Raw genomic sequence first — 26,380 nt, forward strand, 5'->3', positions numbered from 1 at the left:
TATAGGACCGGGAGCCTATACGAGAGCATTCCTGACGCACAGAAACGCGGTCACCACGGCGGTGAAGCGAGTAGCTGGAGCGCCTTGTGTAACTGAAGATGAGAAGAAAGAGGTCTTAAGAGCTGACCTAGAAAGAAATGTGAGCCTATGTCTTCACAACAGCTTTTGCAGGAACCGGGAGCAAAAGGTGAATGTGAACCTGCTACCTTGTTGCAAACCGAGGCTGTTGGAACAGGAGAGTTGGGGCACGGCCCGCAACTCCATGGAAATGCTGGAGAAAGTCCTTGAAGACAGCGAAGCTGAAGATCAGGATGGAGAAGCAATGGAATGAAGATGATGGAACGAAGAGGACAAGTGAAGACGTGAGCAAGAAAAGAAGAGAAGGAGAAAAAACTTGATTGTCTTTGTGTGTTAAAACTTAAACCAACCAACCAAGTTTGATTATTGAACTTGTTAAACTTTTTGTTTTGATTTAGTTTGGTCAAACCAGACTTTGAAAATTGTTACAATTGTTAAAATTGTTGAAAGAAAATTTTAGTTACACTACTTATGTATATATATAGAACATAGGTGAGTATATTTACCTATTCAAACACGACTGAAGTTTTTAACCTGTGTAAGACACAATTTCACTGTGTGGCGACATGGTAAGTTTGGGTAAACTCGCTCGAGAAGGGTGAGTAACTCAATAACTTTCCTAGCCACAGAGTTTCTTAGTTTAAATATTGAAAGGACTGCATAAATAACTGATTATACTTGGTGAGTGACGTTAAGTTAATTTTAACGGGTGCGTGGCCATGCCACGTCCCAACTTTTTAATCACGAAGAGCGAAAAAAAGTTTTATGGCAAGTGACGTAAGTAGTCAGAAAAGAAATTTTATCTAGGACACTCCTCATGGTGCAAATTTTGTGAAAATGTTGAAAGGCAGTGAGATGCAGTACGATGCCATTTGTGAACACTTAGTGAGTTGAGGTCGAGTAGATAAATGTCATTTTCTTATGCTATTTGTAATATTGATTACAGAGAACTGGAACACTACTTGACGATAACCCGGTGTTATGCGATCAATAGGGACATTGATGGGGACTTGTCCGGGGAGTATGTGCCATTCTGCCAGATAGGCACAGCGCAACCTTCCGGCGACACGAAAGGAAACGAATAAAGGCCTTAGTAACGAAAAAGTATTGCGAAGGAGGGTAGGAATATTCTAGAATTTTCATTTTTAAAATTTCGATCAAAGAGTGAATATTTCTCAGAAATACAAAAAGACGGCCATTTTGACTGAAAGGGACAAAAAAACAGAACAACGACAAATATTGTGGAAAACGGTCGCACAAGAGACGAGAAGTACGAAGCCTCTTATCGTGGCAACAACACACGATAAGACTCTTAGCAGTGGATATCAGTGGAGAAGGAAGCTTCAGTGGGGAAGGAATATTCCACGGAACCCTCCCGTGCCACAAATTGGGAGAGATAAGAACGTTATCTCAGGAAGATTACGGGAGCGGAGGCTTGGTCCCCCAGAGACTGTTGTATGTGAAGGGACTATATAAAACTGACTTTGTAGCTACTTGGATGTCGTAGAACTCTGAATTAACACCGGTATAATTTGATATTTTAGAATATGAGTAGCTAGAAAGAGGAAAGGGTCAATCCATCTCCAATGGATTTAATATAGAACTGTCACACAAAAACATATTAAAATAGGTTGTTCGAGCCGTGTTTTTAATAGCAATCACGTAGTCTGAGGATCCGAGACTCAGCTAAGTGGTTGTGTTCGCATGTAAACGAAAGCTGATCAAAAGTCGTTTGACTGATGGCCTAAAAATAGTAACTTTTTACTTAGCCCTAAACAGACCAGAAAATCAACTGGTAAGGTCGAGACGGTGAAAAACGAGTAGGATTAAGGTAACTGACGCTTGCCAGTCGTTAATAGGTACTTTTTCTACGCTCCGTCGCTGTGTAGTATTTGGGCGAATGTTACACAAAGCACTATGTAACAGTCACTTACAACCATTGGCTCAAGAGTCAAGGACACTATCTCTTGTGTTTTTCTACCTCGAACGGTCGGAGCCAAATCGGTTCACTTGCGACATGAGACTAAAAACCCGTTACAGCTTAAAGGCCACTACCAAAATACCCCCCCCCCACTCTAGAAAATAAGAACGTCCCCATACTTAGGTCTCAAAATACCCAAAATACGCGAACGCCGTTAAAAACAGGGTTGGAACAGTCCGTACAGTTACTTTTTATTAGACAGTGGAATTTTGATCCATTTCAGATGGATCAACCTAAAACTCTCCTTACCTCAACATAACAATCATAAAACACACTCAAGAAAACTAAATTGAGTACTCACATTTCGGTACACTCGAGAATTTGAGGTAACTGAATTGATAACCAATTTGAGAATAAATGGGGAATTAAGTTTGATTCAATAAGTTTTAATCGAACAAGTTCTAGCTTGAGAATTGAGTTTTTGGTCTGGACCATTGGGAGACCTCGTTTTTCTACCTTGCCACTGAAGGCTTACTCTGGTCCAACTGAATATCGATGTTCTTTAGCTCGCGATTACTTTCTGTCTCCTGTCACGAATAAGGGAACTCTACTCTCTTCAAATTAAGTATCGGAAATTGCGAGTAGGAATTTCCCGCTGCTAAATTTGACCACTTTTCCTTGTTTTTCATTCGGTCGTTCTGATCTTCTATTTCTGAGATTTTCAGTTTTCGCGAGAAAGTTGAGCATGACAGGCTCAATTCGAATTTTTGAAAAATTACATTTCACCCCAAAATTATTACGTTGACCGTATTCCTCAAGGTCAAAACTTCCAAATATGACCGACTGGCACAGAATTTGAACAGAGTAGCGAAACTGAATTTGTTCAAATCCATGATAATCCCCGTGATTTTTTATGCAAGTCCGTGTTTTGGTTTAAATAAGTACAAATGTGCCAGTCGGTCATGTCTGGAGGTTTGACCTTGAGAAACACGTAATTTTGGAGTGAAGTTTTAATTTTAAAAATTTCGAATGGAGCCTGCCATGCTCAGTTTTCTCGAACCAACTGAAAACAAAAAGTGAAAAATCAGAACGACCGAATTAACAATTGCGGGAAACTACTCAAGAAAAAGGCAGGAAATTGCTATTCGCAATTTCTCGACACGAAATAATAAGAGAGTAGAGCTGTCTTATCCCGAAAACAGGAGAATAGAACACAGACTTGAGAAAGGACGATTATTCGAACGGAACAGAGTGAACATTCAATGGAAGAGAGGACAACTCAAGTGTCCCGATGGTTCATGCAGAAATTTTGATTCTTGAGACAGAACTTACTTCTGTTGTTAAAACTAATTAGCATCAAATTATTTAGTTATATTATTTGATTCTCGAGCTGCTCATCTTTTAATTACTCCTCATACTCAAGCGCATCGACATGTAAGTTCTCAATTTAAATTTCTCGAGTGTATTTTATGATAGTTATGTTGAGATAAGGCGAGTTTTAGGTTGATCCATCTGAAATGGATCAAAGTTCCACTGTCCAATAAAAAGTAACTAAGCGGATTGTTCCGACCCGGTTTTTAACGGCGTTCATGTATTTTGGGTATCTAGAGACCTAAGTATGGGGACGTTCCTAATTCTAGAGTGGGGGGATATTTTAGTAGTAGCCTTTAAGCTGTAACGGGTCGTAGTCTCATGTCACAAACGAACCGAATTGGCTCCGACTGATTTGAGGTAGAAAACACAAGAGATAGTGTCCCTGACTCTTGAGCCAATGGTTATAGGGCCATTTTTTTTAAGCCTCATGTGTGACTGCAGTAGACGAATGTTACATAGTGTTTTTATGGCGCTCCTGGGTGTTTTTACGACATCATGACTACGGAGTCGAACCCACTTGACACAGCTCCGGGCTACATGCCCATTCTAGAGTACCGGTGGTACGGTTCAGCGGGAGCGTGTAAACCTTCCGGTTGTACCGTGATAGCTTTTTAAGAAAACTCAAGAAAATTTCCTGGTACGCTCTCCGAACGAGGCTTAGCTAACCGAGTGAAGGGGGGCAACTAGGGGGACAAAAACACGAGCAAAAAAGAATACAAAAAGGAACAAAAACCATAAAACGAAAAAAGACAGTGACTTTGATACCAAATTAGTTGGATCAAACCTTTGTATTAATTAAATAGTATACACATACTGTTTTATAAGACCGATCGTTTCGATCAATCTAGCAATTTAAACCAGTTACTTCAGCAAGGTGCCCGAGTGGGGGGCGTTGTTAAGGGTTTTCAGATAGATTGCGACCCAACCGGACCACTAGGAGACTTGACTGGAAAGGGTGACCAGTCGAGTGGGAAAGTGGTTCACAAGGATCGAACCGGACCACTAGGAGACTTGACTGGAAAGCGTGACCAGTCGAGTGGGAAAGTGGTTCACAAGGATCGAAACGGACCACTAGGAGACTTGATTGGAAGAGGTGACCAGTCGAGTGGGAAAATGGTTCTGCTGTCAAGTGCAGAACAGAGACAACCAGCACAGGACCACTACAAGAGGACGCACAGGGGTGTTCTCAAGTCGAGCAACGGGTATCGTTAGAATCCACATTACATTACAGGAAATAAGTGTAAAATTGGATAAGCGGAGTCCCATTGTTTTGAGGCAGTTTTTACTCAAGCAGGCCTGGAAACAGGTCTACGGTTTTCTCTCGAGAGGTTTAGCACCCGGCGCTTAAGGGATTTTTCGGCTTAAGAGGGGGGCTAAAGAGGGGGGAGGTTAGTAGGGGGGCTGGTTAGGTTAAAGGTTGGCGGTTGTAAATTGTAAAAAGGGGGGAAATTAGAGTAACTAATTAATCGACATCGTTGATTTAGTTACATTAGCCATCAACACGCGTTGGTTATAATAGGTGGATATCCAAAATTTATTTCGAGTTAAGATTGGTACGCTGGTTGGATTGGTAGGGGGGAACGGATATAGACAGTTTTTGTGATACCCCATAAGATCGCTAGTGGGGGGAGGAAAACGCGTGGCAGTTAGGTACCAGACATTTTTTTCGACAGAAGGTCGACATTTGTCTCCTTTGAATTTTAGGTGGGTTGATTTCTCTGTTTTATTATTTTTTCTGGTTTAAAATTTTTTTTTTATATATTGTTGCATTTAGGCGAAGATTTGCGATTGGTTTTTATACAAACAGGTGATCACAAGATACCTGCGCACAAGTTTTGGCTTTCAATTGCTGGGAACATTGAAAAAGAGGTAACTAAAAAAAAAAGGGAGGGTCAGCATTTGGCCATCAAGAGAGGGTTTTTGGGAAAATTTTCACTAGAGCTTGAGTGGTGGTACAAGGTACAGTGAACCAAGAAGTCCCTACAACGAAGAAGAAAGAGATCCGATATCCAGACACTCAGTGACGAGTCTTGGGACAGTACCGAAGAAGTCTTGGGACATTGCAGTCTGGGGACAGTCTTAGGGCAACACAGTCTTGGGACAGTGCAGCCTTGGCAGTCTTGGACCAGAGCAGTCTTGGTACGAAACAATCTTGGACCAGAGCAGTCTTGGTACGAAACAGTCTTGGGCCATTGCTCTTGGGACGTTAGTCTTGGGACGTTAGTCTTGGGACGTTAGTCTTGGGCCATTGGTCTTGGGACGTTAGTCTTGGGACGTTGGTCTTGGGACATTAGTCTTGGGCCATTGGTCTTGGGACGTTAGTCTTGGGACGTTGGTCTTGGGCCATTGGTCTTGGGCCATTAGTCTTGGGCCATTGGTCTTGGGAGGTTAGTCTTGGGACGTTGGTCTTGGGCCATTGGTCTTGGGACGTTGGTCTTGGGACGTTGGTCTTGGGCCATTGGTCTTGGGACGTTGGTCTTGGGACGTTGGTCTTGGGACGTTAGTCTTGGGCCATTGGTCTTGGGACATTAGTCTTGGGACATTAGTCTTGGGCCATTGGTCTTGGGACGTTAGTCTTGGGACGTTGGTCTTGGGCCATTGGTCTTGGGACGTTGGTCTTGGGACGTTGGTCTTGGGACGTTAGTCTTGGGACATTGGTCTTGGAACGTTGGTCTTGGGTCGTTGGTCTTGGGACGTTGGTCTAGGGACGTTGGTCTTGGGACATTGGTCTGAGGATACCAATAAGAAGTACTGGGACAACACTGAATAGTCTTGGGACGGTAGAGAGAAAGTCTTGGAACAGTATTGGGAAGGGGGTACTACAAGAGTACTAAGTTAGGTTGAAGTAACCAATTATAACAACACATTCCCTATCCTAACCTAACACATAAGAGTTTTCAAGAAATTAAGAAAGATTGTTTTTAGCGAATTGTCAATTTCTTTTTACTTAGAGTTTTAACCTTAGAGTAGAAATTTTGTAGATATTAATACTGTAAATAATAACAATTGTAAATAATGAGGCGGAGCAGGGTACCGGTAGCTGAAAAAAGATCTACCGAAGCAAAGACAAAGTATAATTCGTCGCTACGCAAAACAACATCGATGGGTCCGAAGATAACAAAGAAGAGCTTTTCAGTTAATATGGTCAGCACAAGGAGTACAACGGAGAACAGAGCAAAAGAGGGCACGGAAGGGGAACGAGTAGAACCCACCATCGAGATTGATCTAGAGACACCTGATCAAAGTGTGGATGAAACAAGGAAAATGGCGACGGAGTCAACTCCAATGCCCAATGCAGAAGAACCAATTCCGAAACCCATAGAGTTCTCACCAATAGACAATGTGGAAGATGCAATAGGCAACACCGAAGAAACGGTGAAAGAAGACTCTCAAGTAAAAAAGACATCTTTTACAGAAAAGTTGGCGATGATGGTCGGAATAAAAACGAAAGAAAACATGACTGAAGAACCAAAAGCTGAAAGAGCACTGTATTTGGGACAGTGAGCACGAAGACGACAGAAGCAAATCCAAGAGAGGAACAAACTAAAGCAGAAGCTACGGCCAAAGACAGACCGACGGCTGACCATGAAGAGGCTACTCTTGAGCTAGGTGACTTGATGGCAAAACTGAATCAGATCGACAAAAAACTGAAGCACAGCGAAGAGGACAGAGAAGTGATAAGAAAAGAATTAAGATACAACAAACACGAGTATCTGGATAGTTATTTCAACCTGGCTAAGGCAACAGACGAGAGACTCAAGGAGATGACAGATAAGGTAGAAGCCACCAATGAAGAACGAGATAGGAACATCAAAAAAGATATGCAACAGTTGAAAAACCGATATGATGATGTCAACAGCCAATTAGGTAGCCTGGAAAAAAGAATGGACACAATGAGCAAACATCAGGCCGAAAGTTCGTGTGCAATACAGGCGAAATTGGATACAATCTTGAGAAATTCTACCTCACAAGAAAGACCGGCAGCGGATCGCACGCAAGGCACCAGAGTTGACTTTGTGGAACCACAAAGGAACAAACGGCAATCGACACCGTTGCCCTTAACCCGGGATACGGTGAGCATAGCACCAACAGCTGCTAAAACAATCATGAAGAATGGAACGTCAAGTACAACGACTGGTCCGGGGGACTCAACAGCTAACAGCAACGCAGGTCCGGATGCTATGACATGGGCAAGCACTTGGGAGATGATGAATAGACCTCTAGAGGCCTTCGCCACGAGGAACACTGACTCGAATGATAGAAGAGAGGGAAAATCCAGAAAAACATTCAAAAAGCCAAAAGAATTCAAAGATGACTCTGATGGATGCATTGATACTTGGGTGGAAGTGATGGGATTACACCTAGAACAGGACAACTTGAACGATGAAAGACAAGCATGCACAGCCATACTCAGCAATTTAGAAGGCACGGCATTAAAATGCGTGGTTGCGAAGAAAGAAGAAGAACGCGATACCGCGGACAAAATCTTTGAAATACTGTTGAATAGATTCGGCTCAGGCATGAAGGGTCATCAAGTGATGATGCGATTTGAAAAAAGGAGACAGAGAGATGACGAATCGATAGACAGGTTCCTAGATGATCTCGAGAGCTTGAGAAGAAGGAGTGACCCAGAAGAATCTACCAATAGAAGAAACTTCAGCATAGCCTCAAAGTTCATTGATGGGGTAAAGAGTGATGACTTGAGAACGATGTTAGCAACGTATTACACATTGTCGAAAGATAATGCGCCAACTCCAGAAGAGATGAGGCAGAAGTCAAGAGAATACATGCTGATGAAACCTAAGAAATACTCGTACTCAGACAACAGGAACACCCAAGGGGGGAGTCAGCCACAGAGGTCGCCATGGTACAAGCCCAGAGATGACATGGACAAACGCAGGTCGTGTGCTAACTGCGGGTCAGTTGATCATCATGTGGCGGATTGCACGACATACAAACAGGGCATGAAGAATGGGATATGCACCTGATGAGGAAGATATGAGTCAGATGGAAGAACACGAGTTCTATAGCGGCTTGATCACCAAAATAGGAGCAAGATGCTTCATCTGCAACCAAGAAGGGCACTTCAGGATGGACTGTCCGTTGTTTTGGGAAGCGGTCAAGAATCAGAGTCATCCGAAACACAAGTTGGCGCTAGCAGCGGTGCAGAACCAGAGAAACTGACAAGGTGAATTTGAGACGAAGAAACTTGAGGGACCAAATGTAGAGCTACCAACGAAATCAATGAAAACTGTAACACAATGTGGTAGTGCAGCAGAGGCCACGGCGAAGAAAGCCCCAGAAATAGATTACGAGAAGGCGGCAGCGGAGGCCATCAACAAAGTGAAGCAGGATCTGGGAGCGAAAGAAATAGAACAACGACTAAAGCAGGAGATCGAAAAGCAGAATTTCAACGAAGCATTAACTGGATTGAAGCCAGCACCAGAGGCTGTATCGGGCTCGACAAAGACTGGAAATTGTAACACTGTAAAGATGGTGACAGGAAAACCATTCGGCATATCAAAAATCGGGGCTAGAATAATGTCGATAATCACAGTGGGCGGCCACGAGGTAACCAGAAACTTGAGCGAACCGAGCGACCAGACAATAATACACATTGATGTGTACGCAGATTACTTGAGTTTAATAAGCCCACAATCGACTTCTAGAGCATTGAGAGCACTACTCACGCGAGGGGGTAGCAAGTCGGTACGTGTTGATAACAGATACACAGAAGCTTATGGTCCACATGAGGTGATGTTAAATATAGATGGAATCAACATCAATTGGGCAAATCTACGTAGGGAAGGAAGAGTTAAAGGTGAGATCGATTGGACACTGCGCCATGCTTGAAGAAGATGCGATGCACATCGGAACAGAGGCAGATGTGACAGGGCACGTGCTAGACATAAGTGGCAAGAAGACTCAGTTACGTGGGTTACTTGATACGGGAGCGGTCTTGAGTGTCATACCAATCGAAACTTGGTAACGAATGGGCTTCAACAAGGATGATTTGATAGACTCGGGAATACGGCTGTCAGCTGCAAACAAAGGGGCGCTGCGGGTGCTAGGCAGAACACCAATAATAGCCCTAAACCTGGGGGAACGCAACCTGTGGATGAGTTTTCTTGTAGTAGAAAACCTAAATGAGTCTGACCAATTTATTTTAGGCAGAGACTTCATCAGGAACTTTGATGTAGCGATTGATCTTAACAACGCAATGTTCAGGATACGGAACCCGGATAGGAGGTACGCAATCAAACCGGTAAATTTAATAATGGCAAATGAAAGCAAAGCACCGGTGTTCTTGAGTAGGAGGGTGAGGCTAAAGGCGAATGAAGCGGCAATCGTAGGCTTGCGGATGAAAAATTACAATGAATTAAGTGACAATAAGCAAGTGTGTATAGTTCCGAATCCTAATAGTCAAAGTGCTGCTGTTTTAGGAAGATCCTTCTCGATAACGAAGAGCGGCCTCTGCGTCAGTGTCTTGTTGAATACCCTTGATATACCGATCACGATACAGAGAGGGAGGAAACTGGGATATGCTTTACCGGTTAAAACCCGATATGAGATGACTGAAAACTCAAAACAGAATGAAGTCGTTGATTGTCCCGATCATAGGGACAAAATTTGTATCTTGAGACGATTACAAGAAATAAAATATTCATCAGGTCTTGTTAAATCACTTAAGTCAGAGACGGACGATGGACTGTCGAGCTGTTCGAACTTTCCAGAGCGGCCCACACTAGATGAAATGCAAATTGATAAACCGGTTCTCCCGGAGATTGAACACTTGAGGGGCAAACTGACGGACGAACAGCTCGAAGCCATCAAGGACGTACTAGAGCGGAACGAAGAAGTTTTTTCGAAGCACAAAGCGGATATCGGGTGTTGTAATTTCGTTGAGCATGAAATAGAACTTGAGGAGAACGCGGTACCGCACAGGGAGGGGGCGAGGCGCATGACCCCGCACAAATCGGAGGCGTGTAGAAAAGAGATCGAAACGTTACTAGAGTATGACATGATAGAACCATCCAAGTCACCGTGGGCGTGTGGAGTAGTGATGGCCAAAAAGAAAGGCGACCAGTTGAGGTTTTGTTGTGACTTTCGATACCTGAACTCCGTCACGGTGAAGGATGCCTATCCCATACCTAGGATTGATGAGAGCCTCTCGAAGTTAGGTGATGCAAAATTTTTTACGACTCTTGATTTAGGCTCGGCCTTTTGGCAGGTACCACTACGGAAGCAGGACAGGGACAAGACAGAGTTTGCCTGCGAGTTGGGTCTTTTTCAGTGGAAACGGATGCCGTTTGGACTTTACAATGCCACAGCCACGTTTCAGCGATTGATGGCACACGCGCTGATAGGCGTGACAAAGAAGTATGGCAATCTGGTAATGTGCTACGTGGATGACGTGGTAATAGCAACGCCAACACTAGAAGACCACATTGAGAGACTTGACGAGGTGTTCGCGTGCATGAAAAGATCGGGGCTAAAGTGTAAACCATCAAAGTGCGAGATACTCAAGGACTCAATAAAATACTTGGGCAGGATGGTAGACAAGCACGGCATCAGACCTGATCCAGACGCCGTGGAAGCAGTCCTAACCTGGAAGTCACCGAAGACGGAACACCAGTTGATGAGCTTCCTGGGCTTCGCTAACTACTACAGAGAGTTCATCAAAGGCTACGCGGACAAGGTGTACCCGATGCAACAATTGATGAGGCACAAGGGCAAAAAGTTCACATGGAACAACGCAGCAGAAGAGTCATTCAAGAGGATAAAGAAAGAGCTATGCGAGGCACCAGTACTAGGTATGCCGACTGAGAAGGGGATGTACGTGCTGGACACGGATGCATCGGTAGTTGCGATTTCAGGAATTCTCCATCAGGAACAAGAATGGAATGGGAAGACAGTCTTGAGACCAATAGCGTACGGGAGCAAAGTCCTAAGTGACACAGAAATGAAGTACGGAGCACCGAAAGCAGAGATGTTCGCAGTGGTCACCTTTGTCGAGAAATACAGGGCATACCTAGGCAGTGAGCCCTTCAAGCTGCGAGTCGACAACCGAGCACTAAGCTGGCTGAAAACGTACTCAATGGACCAAAGTTACATTGGGAGGTGGATAGTTCGCTTGGACGGATACAACATGGTAATTGAGCACAGAACACGGGATAAACATCAAAATGCCGACAGCTTGAGTAAGAAGACGGAGTTCTACGAGAGACAAGAACAAAGAGAGGCAGACAGACCTGAAATCAAAGAGGGCTTCTCCTTCATGGACAAGGAAACGTACGACAGTCTTCCACTCACAAGATGGCTGGACAAATCAGGCAAACCGATTGAAGATCATCCCGAATTACCAAAAGAGCCTCTTGAAAAAACCATCTTGAAGAAGAACAGAAGGATCCCGATAGAGGTAATACTCAAGTCGAAGATCGTGAGGGAAACACTTAAGGCAAAAGGCTATGATCTTAACCAGGTAGAAGCGGGAGCTGCACAGATAGATGATGACTTAATGAGGTTGCTCGAGAAACTATCAGATGATAAGCCCGTGATCCAAGAGAAGGGTCAGGAGGGACCGGAACTAACTATACTTCGGAGAAAAGAAACAGCAAACAATACTGACTCCTCAAAAGGAAGCGTCACTGATAGCAAAGATGTCGTGCGATCACTAGTTGACAAAATCCCCGAAAATATTCTGGAGCAGACAAAAGTCAGGAAAAAGAAAGTGACATTCAAAGAAGGAACTGAACACCTGGGACTAGATCAAGAGTCCGGGGAGTGGTCCAGGTTCACAGAAGAAGAGGAACCCGGAAAAGGAAAATTGTCCGGGGAGCGTGAAGAATGGGATGAAGACTCGGATGAGAGCAGCGAAGGCCAAGACAGTCTGTGCATGATATTAGCGGAAGAGAAGACAAGGCACCACGACAGGGAGTTACAAACTGACCCATCTTCAGGAACGTACAATCTGGACATACAAGAGATAAGAGGTGGTGAAGAACTTGAGAGAATAGCGGTTTCAAGAAAGCCATTCAGGGAACTATCGTGCAACTCAAACGTCAGAACGAATCTGGTACCAGAAGACGACATGAAAATCGTGAAAATGATGATATGCGTGAAACTGAGTGATGACATCCACAGCCCTGGTGAGATGAATGGACAGATCATGGCGCTAAAGGAGCATGTCAAGGCAAGATATAGGCTGTCAGACCTAATAAGAGCCCAGAAGAATGACAAAATGACAAGTAACCTCTCCAAATGGATCCAGTCGGGGGTCAAGGAGAAGGGGCAACTTGAGGAAGACAGCTACAAGATCTTGAGCCAGTTCTATAAAGAAAAGAAAGACTTACTTTATCACACAGCTGATGGGGTGGTAGCGTGCAAGAGGAGAGATGAGGAAAAGATATTACACAAACACAACCTCATCATACTACCACAATTGTACCAAACGGAGGTGCTTTTCAGATCACACGACCAGATGGGCCACCAGGGGATAGACAAAGTACAACAAAGGATAATTCACAGGTTTGATTGGCCAGGAATGAGAAAAGCTTGCGAGAGATGGGTGAATGCCTGCCTGGCATGTCTCCAGGTAAAAGACCCAAGGAAGATGAAGTTTCCCCTCAAGTCCGTTGAGAGCTCAGAGTTCAATGAAGTGGTGCAGATAGACCATCAAAACATCTGCATGACAGAGTCGGGATATAACCAGATACTGGTTATAATAGATCACTTCACAAAGTTGGCGGAAGTGGTCCCGTGCCAAACAGCCTCGGCCGAGGAGACATGTGATCATTTGATAACGCATTGGATATCGCGGTATGGTTGGCCAATGACTTTCCAGTCGGACAACGGCAAAGCTTTTGTGGGGGACTTGACAAAAGAATTGATGAAGAGATCGCACATTGCTCAAGCACACTCGACGACCTATCATCCACAGACCAATGGGTTGGTAGAGAGACAGAACAGGACACTGGTCAACATGTTAAGGGTGTACTGCTCAAGATACATGACGGACTGGGACAAATACCTGCCACAGGTAGTAGGAGCCTACAACAGTACACAGCACTCAACGACGGGCATCAGTCCTTTCATGATGTTGACGGGCAGGGAGAGGGCGATGCCTCTAACATTCTTCTACCCAGAATACGAGGGGAAGAGGACGTCGCCTCAGGCATATGTGAAGGAAGCGATCAAAAGACAACAAGAGCTAAACGAGCTATGCTGGAGGAACACGGCGCAAGCGCAAATGAGACAACGCAAGAAATATGACGAAAAAATATTACAAGCAAAACCATATGAAGTGGGCCAGTACGTGTGGGTCTTTCAAAATGTCATACCGCCCAAGGGAACAAAGAAACTACTCAAGAAGTGGAGGGGACCATTCATGATAACGGAAGTACATCAACAAGGACGGTTCTACCGCTTGAGTACTGGGCGAGCAGCACATTACGAAAATCTGAAGCCTCACGTCCCGTCCCCGGAAGACTGGTGCCTACCGAAAGACATGGAGGGTCTCGAGTACCTGGTGGTAGAGCCAGCGTGTGAAGTGAATGAAAAGGGCACCAGAGAGAAAAATGATGGCAATGAAAACTTGAGCTTGGACGACAATGAAAAGATAGAGGTGGAGTCTGAAGCAGGATCGTTTGCAGAAGAAGACTGGAACGACCCGGAGCAAGATGAGGTGCCGAAGTGGATGGATCCAGATCGACCAATATCACCGGGAACCAGAACTGGCAATCGTAAACGGACGGGTGTGAGATACAACAGATACGGGGATGACTTCTTGATTGACAAGATACAGCCAGACAAATTGGGCGAGGAATTACTGAGTGCAGGCGAACTGGAAGCCGAAGAGGAATGGCAGGTCATTGATGATGGTGGACACTATCCGCAGGAAGATTACTCGACACCAGAAATGGAGACGGACCTCGAACAGAGCGAGATAGAGAGGAGGGAGAACACGAACTTGAGGATACTAGAGTGGATACGCGACGTCAAAGACGAAGGCCATGGAGGACAGAGTATCCAGCAAGTCGACGTGTCAGCGGAAAAACACAAGAAGTCAGAAGACCCTCTCTTCGGCTGGACGGCGACAGACAGGCCGCTGGACATTCCACCGGACAATTCAGACCCGACAACATCGACGGGGACGTCGATAAATATTTTTGTCCGGGGAGTGGGGGTAGGACTTACCCACACCGAAAATTTGATGATAAAGAAGCTCAAGGATGTGAGAGAAACAAGCGAATTGGAACTGGAAGAACAAGAGCCAGAGCCTAACATAGACCGGAATTTCAAAACGAAATTTGAAATACCCAATCAGTACTCGGAAAACATCATGATAACAGATAGTGACTTCATCCTGTCAAACAGAACGAGCGCGATCTGCATCACGGCAGACATGAGTTTCAAATCAAGACTGAAAGCTGACTTCAAGAGAGAATACCAGAACGTAGAGTTTCTGTTCAGACAGAGACCAGGACTGGGAGGGATGGCAGCGCTCCCACCATCAGTAGCACAAGTCCCGGGGAAATACCTGTGCTTCCTAGTGACGAGGGTCAATGATAGGAACACAATTGATCCCGAACACGTAATGTTGGCACTAACAAGACTACGAGACTTCATGATTGAAAGAGGGATAACAGAGGTCTCAATGCCGGTGTATGACCCAAACAGGGGCAAACTGAGCCCAAGGGAATTGTACGCTATCCTACATGTAGTCTTTGCAGAAACTGAGATAGTGGTGTATCTTCATAAGAAGTACTACTTGAGCATCGCCTGAGTCGGGTACACGGGGGTGTCGAGTCGGGTGTGAGGGAGGAGTCTTGAGCTAGGTACTGGGGTACAAAACAGGTAAGGGATCTTAGGGGTGATTGGCATGACAATTATTATTTTAAATGATTGATGGTGCTAAAACATAAAATGTATCTGCATGTTTTTAGAAAATTTCAATTGAACTATTTTAGTAGGGCGAAAAGGAGAGGGTTTTTAATCATAAAAGTAATGGGGTTTTCTGGTTAGGAACACAGCTTGTCGGTCTAAAAAATCGGGTGTTATTTTCAGATTGATTTGTTGAACTCACATTGACTATTCAATTGAAGGAAGAAAACGATATCTCAAAAAGATAACTCAAGTTGCTCAGGTAAAACTCAAGTTGCTCAGGTAAAACTCAAGTTGCTAATACTCAAGGACTCAATTGAGATCACAGAAATGACAGATCGATTCTGGAAGTCCATGCCATCCCCATGCCATCGGCTCTGGAAAAGCCCACACTTGACGGATTGTACAGGCGGCTGAGGGACCTGGATTATACTCAAGTGGACGAGAGAATGGCAGTGATGCTGAATGCCATCCTCCAATTGGAGGAACAGGGCGAGTGTCGGGAGTCTGCGACGGAAGCGGTTTTGATGGTAGGCTACACCACTGATGGAGTGTCCAATCAAGAACAAACCAGATGGCTGTCCTGGAACGTGGATGGGGCGATAAGGGGGTTCGATTTGGCGAGGAACCCTGGCCTGAACAACAATACGGAGTATGGCGCGGGGGAATTCCCACTGCCGGTCAGACCATCAGTCAGGTCCACGAGCCAGAGTACGAGTAAAGTACTATCGATAACACGGGCACAGCAGACGGGGGAAGTTTATCCGGACGTCAGTGCTATGAAGAGAGAACTCGAGAGGACCCAGCGGGAAAGGAACAAGGCGAACCTCGACCGGGATCAAGCGGTGCTTGAGAGGGATCAAGCGCGGAGAGAACTGGACATGATGAGAGCTGAACAGCTACAGGCAGAAAGGGTGCGGGAGAATGCCGCGAATTGTGAACAGCTGAAGCAGGCTCTCGAGAGAGATCAGGCAAAACTTGAGAGGATCCAGCGACAACAACGCGAGCTCGATATGCAGAAAGGGGCTAGGCCCAAAGAACGGGTAGTGACTGGCTCAAGGCCAGAGTCACGCATGGAAGTAGATGAAGCTCCTAGGTCGAAGGGACGATTCAACCTCGATCGTGCGGCTCAGGAACATATGAACGAGGGGCTGGAGGTATGGATACCGCCCGAATCAGCGTCCTCCCTGCGTGGTTTGGAGACTCAAGTAATACGACCATTGATGGACGTCGCGTTGCCTGGATATACACCGAGTTCGACCCCGGGTAGTAGTCAGGTGAGTGGCTGCTCGTCACGATTGAAAGAGTTGCACAAGCGGCTACAGCTGAGGAGTCGCGAGAGTCCGGCAAGAGCGGACTTACCCTCGACGTGGGGGAGCAACCTGTCAGGAGTGTGGTGATCTCGAGCTACAAGAAGAATACGGAAGGGAGATATCGCAAGCACAATCGGATAGACTGGAACGCGGCGCAGAGGGAGAGGAGAGATTGCTTCCACGACGCGACTTGGGTGGAGTACTTCACGCATCCGCGAGTGCCTGAAGGCGTGGTTCACTTGATCATTGGGGACAGCTTGCTGCGGGTGCTGACCCGGATCCAGTCCCATTGGCAAACGGGAATCTTGAGCTTCGCCGGAGCCGCAACGCCGCAGATGTTAGCGACACTTGAGATGTTAAGGATGGTAAGTGCATACACGGTCACCCTGATGGTCGGGACGAACGACGTGTCCAGGGGGGAAGCAAGGAAGCTGACAAGGCTGCACGACAAGATGAGCCAAATGGATCCGGCCAATCTCACGGTATGTACCGTTCCCTACAACATGGGAGCGGATCAACATGCAGTGGAGATGAACACAAAAGTGCGAAGCCTGAACGAAACAATCAGGAAGATACATCAAAGGAGTGTCCTTCCGCTTCGGCTACTGGACGTGGCTGAGCAAATGGAGCTATCCTCTTTTCCAGACTGAATAGGACAAAAGAAATTTTAAAATTACCAGCTTAAAAAGCGGGGATTCATGGGTGCAGGTGTGTGCAGATTTTGATTGCTGTTTAGCGATAGTGTGAAAATTTTATATGGTTGTGAATTTTGGAAGGTAGATAAACTTAAGTCCGATGCAAACTTCTGTAAATGACCACTGGCACTGTATCTTGAGCAACACTCGGTTCTCTGGGACTCACTGGCAGATGACAACACGCGATGAGGACATCGATCTCCAGTCCGGGGAGTATGTGCCAGTCGGTCATGTCTGGAGGTTTGACCTTGAGAAACACGTAATTTTGGAGTGAAGTTTTAATTTTAAAAATTTCGAATGGAGCCTGTCATGCTCAGTTTTCTCGAACCAACTGAAAACAAAAAGTGAAAAATCAGAACGACCGAATTAACAATTGCGGGAAACTACTCAAGAAAAAGGCAGAAAATTGCTATTCGCAATTTCTCGACACGAAATAATAAGAGAGTAGAGCTGTCTTATCCCGAAAACAGGAGAATAGAACACATACTTGAGAAAGGACGAAGAAATTTTTGCTAAAAAGTAAATTTCAAACGTTTTCGCAACTATGTGCATCGTCAGGATTTTTACAATAAACTACTCTAAATGACGATAAAACATCAATTTACAAATGTTATTTACAATAAATCCTCTCTTCCATTGAATGTTCACTCTGTTCCGTTCGAATAATTATTGAGAAAGGACGATTATTCGAACGGAACAGAGTGAACATTCAATGGAAGAGAGGACAACTCAAGTGTCCCGATGGTTCATGCAGAAACTTTGATTCTTGAGACAGAACTTACTTCTGTTGTTAAAACTAATTAGCATCAAACTTATTTAGTTATATTATTTGATTCTCGAGCTGCTCATCTTTTAATTACTCCTCATACTCAAGCGCATCGACATGTGAGTTCTCAATTTAAATTTCTCGAGTGTATTTTATGATAGTTATGTTGAGATAAGGCGAGTTTTAGGTTGATCCATCTGAAATGGATCAAAGTTCCACTGTCCAATAAAAAGTAACTAAGCGGATTGTTCCGACCCGGTTTTTAACGGCGTTCATGTATTTTGGGTATCTAGAAACCTAAGTATGGGGACGTTCCTAATTCTAGAGTGGGGGGATATTTTAGTAGTAGCCTTTAAGCTGTAACGGGTCGTAGTCTCATGTCACAAACGAACCGAATTGGCTCCGACTGATTTGAGGTAGAAAAACACAAGAGATAGTGTCCCTGACTCTTGAGCCAATGGTTATAGGGCCTATTTTTCTTAAGCCTCATGTGTGACTGCAGTAGACGAATGTTACAAAATAAGCAAATTTGTTTTCAGGTGAGACGTCCAAGGAAAGCCAAATGCGAACAGAACTTCAAGTACCAAACCTGTCGACTTGCGAATGTGTCATCAAGATTAAAATTTTTTACAATATTTACAAAACGATCAAAGATCTGAAAAATGAGAAACATGTCTAAAAAGGCTCTAAAACTTCTTAACCAATCAAATTTAAACAACTGTAATTTAGCCACATAGATCAAGTCGCCTATAGACATTTCCAACCATTTATCATTTGGTTGGAAATGTCGCAGATGATTTCCAACCGTCTGACAGTGTAGAGTCAGATAATTGGAAATCAATCCAGCCAGATTGAAAAAACTAACACCTGCGCAGAAAAAACAGGAGACTACTGTAGCGGAAATGCTTGAGACTACTTTAGCGCGTATTATATTTGAATTTGAAAAACAATTTAAATGTTGAAATTTGTTTAATTCCTGCTTAGCCGTAGCACGGACACTCGCCTAGTCATACCCGCGTTGTATTACACTTCTGATGATAAAAAGGTGGGTATTCGGATGAAAATAGGCTCTTCTTTTGGTTATCGATAACTACGTTGATAATTGATTGGGGTCTGTTGCATAAGAGTGCGTATAGGCTCTTTCCTGTTGTACTTGTAGTTTCAATAAGTTGTAGACAATTTGAAACGCATAGCTCATTGAGCATCAGTTGTTCTTCATGCGAAGAGGATGTCATTGCTGGCCATCCTAAGGTTTGTCAGTAGCTTCGGTTACCATGATACATTCTGACCTGATTTATTTGACTGCATTTGCCTATGTCCACTTAAGAGACAATTGCAATTAATCGTTGCAGAGACTGGTGGTAATTTCAGTTCTAAATTGTACATGCAAGGAGTAATGTTAAACAGTATTAAAGCGAGCTGAGACGCGCAATGCTTTGAAGAACGAAATTTACGATGGGTGCAATGGAGTATCCTGCAGCGCTGTCTTTCAATGCAAGCCTTCTTAGTGTAGCTAATGAGGGATCAGGTGAAGTTAAACATAATTTTGAGAGGTTAGAATCATTTTTTTCAATCAACTCAACATTTTTCAGGCACTGCATCAGATAGGAGCGTACAAGTCGGGGCCGAATTTCAAGCGACTGATTCAAATCTTCATTCACCAGAGACCCTTCCAGAATACATAGGTGACTTGATTGAAACATGATTATTTCTCATAAAATTATGCTTGCGCTGTTTTCAAATTTTAAATTTTTCAGAAACTGTAGACCTGTGCCAGCCCTTGTGGTCCCCCTCGTCGCATCATTTGTCAGACCCAGAAAGTGAGTCTCTCTTAGCAAAAAGTGTTTCAATGATGCGGTTATGTGATTGCTTTTTTGATTTAGTTTTTCAGGATTTCATTGAGTCTACCGTATTTTGCTTTTAATGTTTACTGTTTTTTTTAGTAAACGAGTATCTACAAGGGATTTCCAAGTTCGGCCATTTCACCGAAGAACAAGCTCTAGCCATGCTAACTTTCCACAATTTTGATATCAAATTAGCCACTGAAGACCTTAAGAAGTATCGTCCGATAGACAATAAATGGTGCGACAATGACCGCGTAGCTTTCGAAAATGCATTTAAGTTGCACGGAAAGAATTTTTCGAAATTGCAAGAAGCAGTGAATCATCGGAGTTTGGCAGATGTGATTTCGTTTTATTATCGTTGGAAGAAACAGAGTATTAAAACTACAGTTATGACAGAATATATAAACCAAATGACAAACAAACAAGACGGATATGTGAGGTCAGTTTCATTTATCATGTCGCTCAGTGAAGGATATTTTTCTGAGATGTTTTTCTGATACTTTTTGAGCAAAGCGATAATTGTTCCGACTTTTGAAAACGGAGAGGATTTTTGTATTCGCATATTATAGGTTTTTTCTCTGTTTTCCACGCAAAATTAGGTGCCACAAGCATTTATCGGAATGGGTCGAGTTAATATATATAAGTTCTTAAAAAGTTGTCCCAGTGCCGAGATCGAACAAACTTGAACGTTTTTGAGTTTTAGTCCAAATTTGAGCGCGTAAAGCTCTTTCTTAATCATAAATAAAAACATTTTAATTTTCCTATAATTTATTCATTTTATTAACCCGCATTTAAAAATTAAATCACCTTTGATTGAATTGTGTTCTGATACAGTTGCTTTCCAAATAAGCATTTCGAGAACTTATGAAATACCGTTCTATAGACAATAAATGGTGCGACAATGACTGCGTAGCTATCGAAAATGCGTTTAAGTTGTACGTGAAGAAATTTTGGAAATAGAAGAAGCAGTGAATCAGCGAAATTTGCTAGATTTGATTTCATTTGATTATCATTGGAAGAAACAGATAATAAAAACTATTTGTGACTATATAAAAATCAAATGACAAACAAACAAGAAGGAGACGGGTCAGTTTAATTTATCATGTTGCACAGTGAAAAAAGATTTTCCGAGAGTTTATTTTTTGGAAAGAACTTTGTATTCGGGGTGCTTTAGGCTTTTTCAGCATTCCATGCTAAATCACATACCACAAGTCATTATAGGAATGGGTTTAGCAATAATCTTTTAAACTACATAAAAGTTTTCCGAAGTTATGTCTCAGTGTCGAGAAAATCTTGTTTGAAAACTTTGATTCTTTCTCATTTCGTACGAGTAAAGTGACTTTGTTGGAGCAAACAAAGCTCGCGTTAATTGATATGGTTATTTGTTCACATGTAAGCCTAAATCAAAACGTATGTTAAGTGTCTCAAGAATTTTTTTAATGTCACTTCCCTGCAAATGTATTAACTCATTAATTTTTGTTCAGTTTTTGGTTGGATACAATTGCTTTCCGGCTATCGCGAAGTTTTCAGTCTGGTCCGTTCCATAACCTAAGCTCACTGTGTCAGCCTACTACAAAACGTCAATTTCAAGAGTCTCAAAAGGCTGGTCGCCAAACTTTACATGCCGCAAAGAGAATTATAGTTGAATTGGATCAGCCTATCAACTGTTTTGCAACTAAGCAGATCGAACCTACAAGCATCCCACCAAGGTTCTCACAGATCAATATTTCTAGCTTGAGTGACGATTTCGCTGCTTGGCCAAGCTTCATTGATCAGTTTTGGTCAACTGTCCATGAAAATGAGAAGCTGTCTACGGTTCAGAAAGTCATGTGTCTCAGTGTTAATTGACGAGCCATGCTTTTAAACACACCATGAGCTTGGAGACGACAGAAAATTTCTGCTAGTTAGCGCCATACATGCGTGCGCAGGTACATAAAAATGATCGAGTTATCATTCGGAAGCTCTTTGTCAATGAGTCACGTATTTACTGCAGCTCGAACGGAGACCGTTTCTCAGCTCCGTCAGCTATACTCAATCATTAATTTGACTTCGCAATCGATCAAGACACTCGAAAGATTAGTTGAAAACGAATTGTGGCTTTTCTACTTCGAGATTCTGTATCCTGGGATTGTGTCAAGCTCTTGACTTTGTTCCACTGATGGTATTTTTAGACAACCTGGTCAGGTCTTTGGAGGTTCGAGGATTTCATGCTAGACCTCACAAATCTGAGCGTGAGCTGCACATAATCTTGACAAAAAAGATTTTATGTCAGAAGAAAGGCTCTTCGTTGCCCTATTTTAAAATCTAATATGCTCTGACAATCTAATCTTTCGTTCTGATTGATTGCACCATCAGAACGAAAGATTTTTACAATAAGATGTGCTTCAATTGTTTTTCTGTTAGTCACGGAATCCAGCAATTTCCTTCAACATCCCTGTGGAAGACATGTCAAAAGAAGCTTCAAACAAATCTTCATGTCTGTTCTATGTAATCAACTCCTCGTCTAACAGCGACAACAGATGTTCTTCAAGCAGCTGAATTTCAGTCATCACAATTCTTCCCCAAATGTCTATGAGTTTTTCCGTGAACTTCAGTCATCACAGCGAACGTCAAATTTCGATCTCCGAACGGTCGAGCTCATCACTTCAGGGCGCATAATGGTAATTGCGCTCAGCTGAATGTGATAACCCTACAGGCCATGCATCGTCTCAGTATCTAATCAGCAGAATCTCCAGAGCGCATATCTGGAGTGATTCAGAAAAACGCAATTTCTACTCATGGTGGAATCATTGTCACAATTCTTCCTTATCAAGCCAGCCAAATTCTTGAGCGTTGACTTCGAAGCATTATCAGTTGCTGCCAAAAATTTCAAAATGTGGCCAATTTCAGCCTATTTAAGGACATGAAAACCCTAACTTTAGGGAATCAGGACTTGATGAATTGTGACCATGCAGATACTCAATGAGTCGCCTGGATTTGGACAAGAATCAAACAAGTTAAGAAAAAGTTTTCACTAAATTCCTAATGAAACTCCCGACGCTTTAGTTAATTTTTTTTTGTTTTTTCAGTTTCGAGAACTATTCTTAGCTCAAAAGGGGCTAATTTTGTGCAAATGTTTCCAACTGTTAAAAAATCCACCTGAAAAATTATGATAAAACCAGGTCCCATTGAGGATTTATCGAGTTTTTTATGGTAATTTTTTTTAGAACAATCAGGCTGATTCCACACAAGACATATTTTGGTAAAAATCGTCTGAAATTTAGTGAAAAATTCAAAAATCAACTAATGAAAAGAGCCAAAACGTGTTTCAATCTTTTCCGATCGGTTTTACGAACGAAAGAGATTAACTTTCTTTCAAGTTTGTTCATTTCCTTTGTCATGCTAAAGCGCAATAAAAAGTGGAGACAAATTAAGAAGTTCTTCTAAATTGATTGAAACCAACTCAGTGAATGCGCCCGAAAACATTCGATCACTTACGATCACTTCCCGGTTGATAGAAAGCAATTTAAACGAGTTTTGATCCCTTTACCAGTAAATCCTGTAACGATAATGCCAAATCTTCTTCCAAAAAAGGCGATGGAGGTTCGGAATGAGATGGAAATTAAGATTTCCCAACATTGGGTAGACAGCTCAAGTCTTTTATTTTCCATAGATATGCCTCGGTACTTAGCTATGGATACCTCTCGGCTTGTCGTTTTTCATCATTTGTGCGATGCATTGGAGATGGCCTTTGAAGCAGCTATGTATGACTAGACAACCAAAGAAACACGTTCCTACTCATTGAAACAGCCGAAATTAAACTCGACCAGTAACTGCAGCTGAAATGCAAAGCTTGCAAATTATATGATCAGGACCGACTTAGTTGCAGACAAATCAATTTTGTTTTCAATCTTAACCTACAATTATTGAAGCAAATGAACAGAAGAACGAGTTCAAACGGTCATTCGACGAAATCACCTTGTCAATCGGGTAGCTAGTGAAGAGGAAATTATGCAAGCAGCAAAAACAACGAGGACTGAATGCCGAGTCCGACAAAAGGGTGAAACGGTGGTCTTGGGGTACAACTTTGCGCATCGGGAAAGTTTGATTAAGATCGGAATCAGCTTCGAAAATTAGGACCGAACCTTCTTGTACGAGAGGTTCAAGAGCAGCATTTCAACGAAAAATGATCCAAATGAACCCAGTCATTAGCCGGGCATCAATACTTCTTCAGCTATATGCATTCATTTAGACGAGGGGTTGCTAAAAGTTGGCTGATCACTCGCATCGAATGACTACCTAAACGAGAACATTTTAGATGGCTTTGCGTCCTCACTCTACGATAGAAAGCCTCCCTGATTATGTTCGAGGCTTAATAGGACACCTTTATCGGCAAGAGCAACAAGTTTCGAAGGTATATGGGGAGCTGCTGTTAAGTCAATTAAATTTTATATCAGAAAACGAAAGACAATATAATTGGATAAGATGCACACTGATTTGTCACATACAAACTAGGCTCAAATCAAGGCCGATAACAGCAATTTCGGTTGATGCTGAAGAAGCTGTGCAGCTCACTCCATTGATGCTTTTATATGGTTTCAAGTCTAGTCAATTGCTTTACTGTAGCTGATCCTCCCACTAATGAGCTAAATGAAGATGAAAAATTACCCCTAAAAAGATTCAACTACTTGCACAAACTGATTGCAGAATTCTGAAAAAAGTGTAAAGCGAGTATTTTACTGTTATGAAACAAAGAATTTAGAACCTTGTAGAAAACAAAAACTTGAAAAAAGCAGATCTATCGACGACACTCACTGCTCCTTCACCAATTTCTACCGCACTAGCTATTTTCCCGCATCAACCCCTTCAGCATCAGAAATACGCGCCTTCTGAAAATATACAAGGATTGGTTAAAGATCATTGGGGAGGCAATGTTGGAGCGAACAAAGCACTTTTTCATCTATACAATTATTCAATGATACGATTATAATACCTTAACTTCTTTTTTTCTTTACCCGCAGTTTCTAAGTAAATCATCTGCAATTCAACTCTGGTTTGAAACAGTCGTTTTCCAGCTACCGCAGTATCTTCGCGGCGTTTTCGGCAGTATTATTTTTGATATAAATTAAACCACTGTGCAAAAAAAAAATAAGAAAAAAAAAGTTCGATTTTGAATAGTTTTTTTTCTTCTATTTCATTTTTGAAATCAACCCCTGTCAATTATGACCAGTTAGGTAAATCTCTACCGGTTGTGTTATTTTTTCTACAACATTACTTACAAAAAACGAGTAATTTGAAGATGAAATAGAAAAGTTTTTTTTCTTCTATACTTTTCATGAAGGTTGTCGGATCGGACCATTCTGTACTACTTGCACAGCAACCGGCTATCATTGTTAACTTTCTTGTTTGGTTTTGTAAGTAAGAAGCTGTTGTGTTATCAGTTGGTGGGATTCTGAAGACGACGAATATCTTATTGCCCTCAAGCGACGAAGACTAGACACCGACCAGCCTCAAACGTCATCAGGAGTAACAAAACACGACCTACTAGAGTTCAAACCCAATCACAAAAACTCCATGTTTGACCTTAAAAACAACAGACACCTGACTTTAAACCGAAAAGTCACAGATTTGATCGTAATAGACGATGACAACGAAGAGGACGAAAAGAATTCTTTGGACTCGAAAGGAAGTATTCTAAATGGGCAACAATCGGCTACAACGTCATCCAGTGGCAATGTTTCAACCAATAGTTTCGCTAGTTTGCCAGCTCATATGTCTTTAAGTACGAAGCAACTTACAAAACTAGTAGCTGACGCACCAAATTGGACTAAAATTAAAGATGAAATGGAACGCAGGAAGATTCAGTTGCATCAGGAAGTTGGTTTGAGTACATTTATTTCTCTGCCATTTGTTTTTTTTCTAACAATTTTGTTTCAGTATCTCAATAGCTTAACACATAATTTTTCGGAATATTGAATCAATTGTTAACTATTTCAGTCAATAATTTGTTAAGTTTCTCCTAGTAGATGGTAATTTAATTCAATAATAGTACAATGACCGAATAGCCTCTGAAAGATGTTTGTCGTGTTTAGTTGCAGCAGTTGAAACGAGACACTACTGAGGCGCTCACTAAGTTTCCCAACGACAAGAGTCACTTCAGAGACTCAAGATTGGTAGGTTTTGACTAATGCGGATGGTAGTGATCTTTTTCACCCTCACAAACATTCAAAATTTTATATTTTTACGGAACTTGTTTATGCGATAAAGTTTAAGTGCTCGATATTAACGACGTAAATCTCGAAAAACATGTGTACTTAATTTGCGTACTATGAAATGTTTCATTACATTACGAAAAATTTTGAGTTCGTTTTTCACAATTGAGATTCAATTGTGTGCGCTTCGAATTGGAAAGGACCTTTAGAGGTCCTTTCGGCTTTTTTAAAATTCTGTAGGCGAAGTTAGCTTAGCCTATGATCTAAAAACGAAACGTTTTTTGAGTCATAGGTTTAAATTGAAGCGTATATGCA

At 42.6% G+C, this 26,380-nt stretch overlaps 1 protein-coding gene across 1 annotated transcript in view; it reads left to right on the plus strand.

Annotated features, from left to right (window-relative positions):
* LOC134855327 (REST corepressor 1-like) overlaps positions 1–26,380 on the plus strand; it is a 55,485-nt gene that overhangs the window by 22,424 nt on the left and 6,681 nt on the right. Inside the window, exons 2-7 of the mRNA XM_063871823.1 lie at positions 19,400–19,558; positions 19,623–19,715; positions 19,788–19,850; positions 19,974–20,313; positions 25,295–25,730; positions 25,946–26,026. Coding sequence (XP_063727893.1) covers positions 19,486–19,558; positions 19,623–19,715; positions 19,788–19,850; positions 19,974–20,313; positions 25,295–25,730; positions 25,946–26,026 — 1,086 coding nt within the window. The 5' untranslated portion in view covers positions 19,400–19,485. The remainder of the gene's footprint in view (positions 1–19,399; positions 19,559–19,622; positions 19,716–19,787; positions 19,851–19,973; positions 20,314–25,294; positions 25,731–25,945; positions 26,027–26,380) is intronic.

Source organism: Symsagittifera roscoffensis, chromosome 10 (genome assembly GCF_963678635.1).
Source record: "Symsagittifera roscoffensis chromosome 10, txSymRosc1.1, whole genome shotgun sequence".
In the NCBI taxonomy this organism is placed as follows: Eukaryota; Metazoa; Xenacoelomorpha; order Acoela; family Convolutidae; genus Symsagittifera; species Symsagittifera roscoffensis.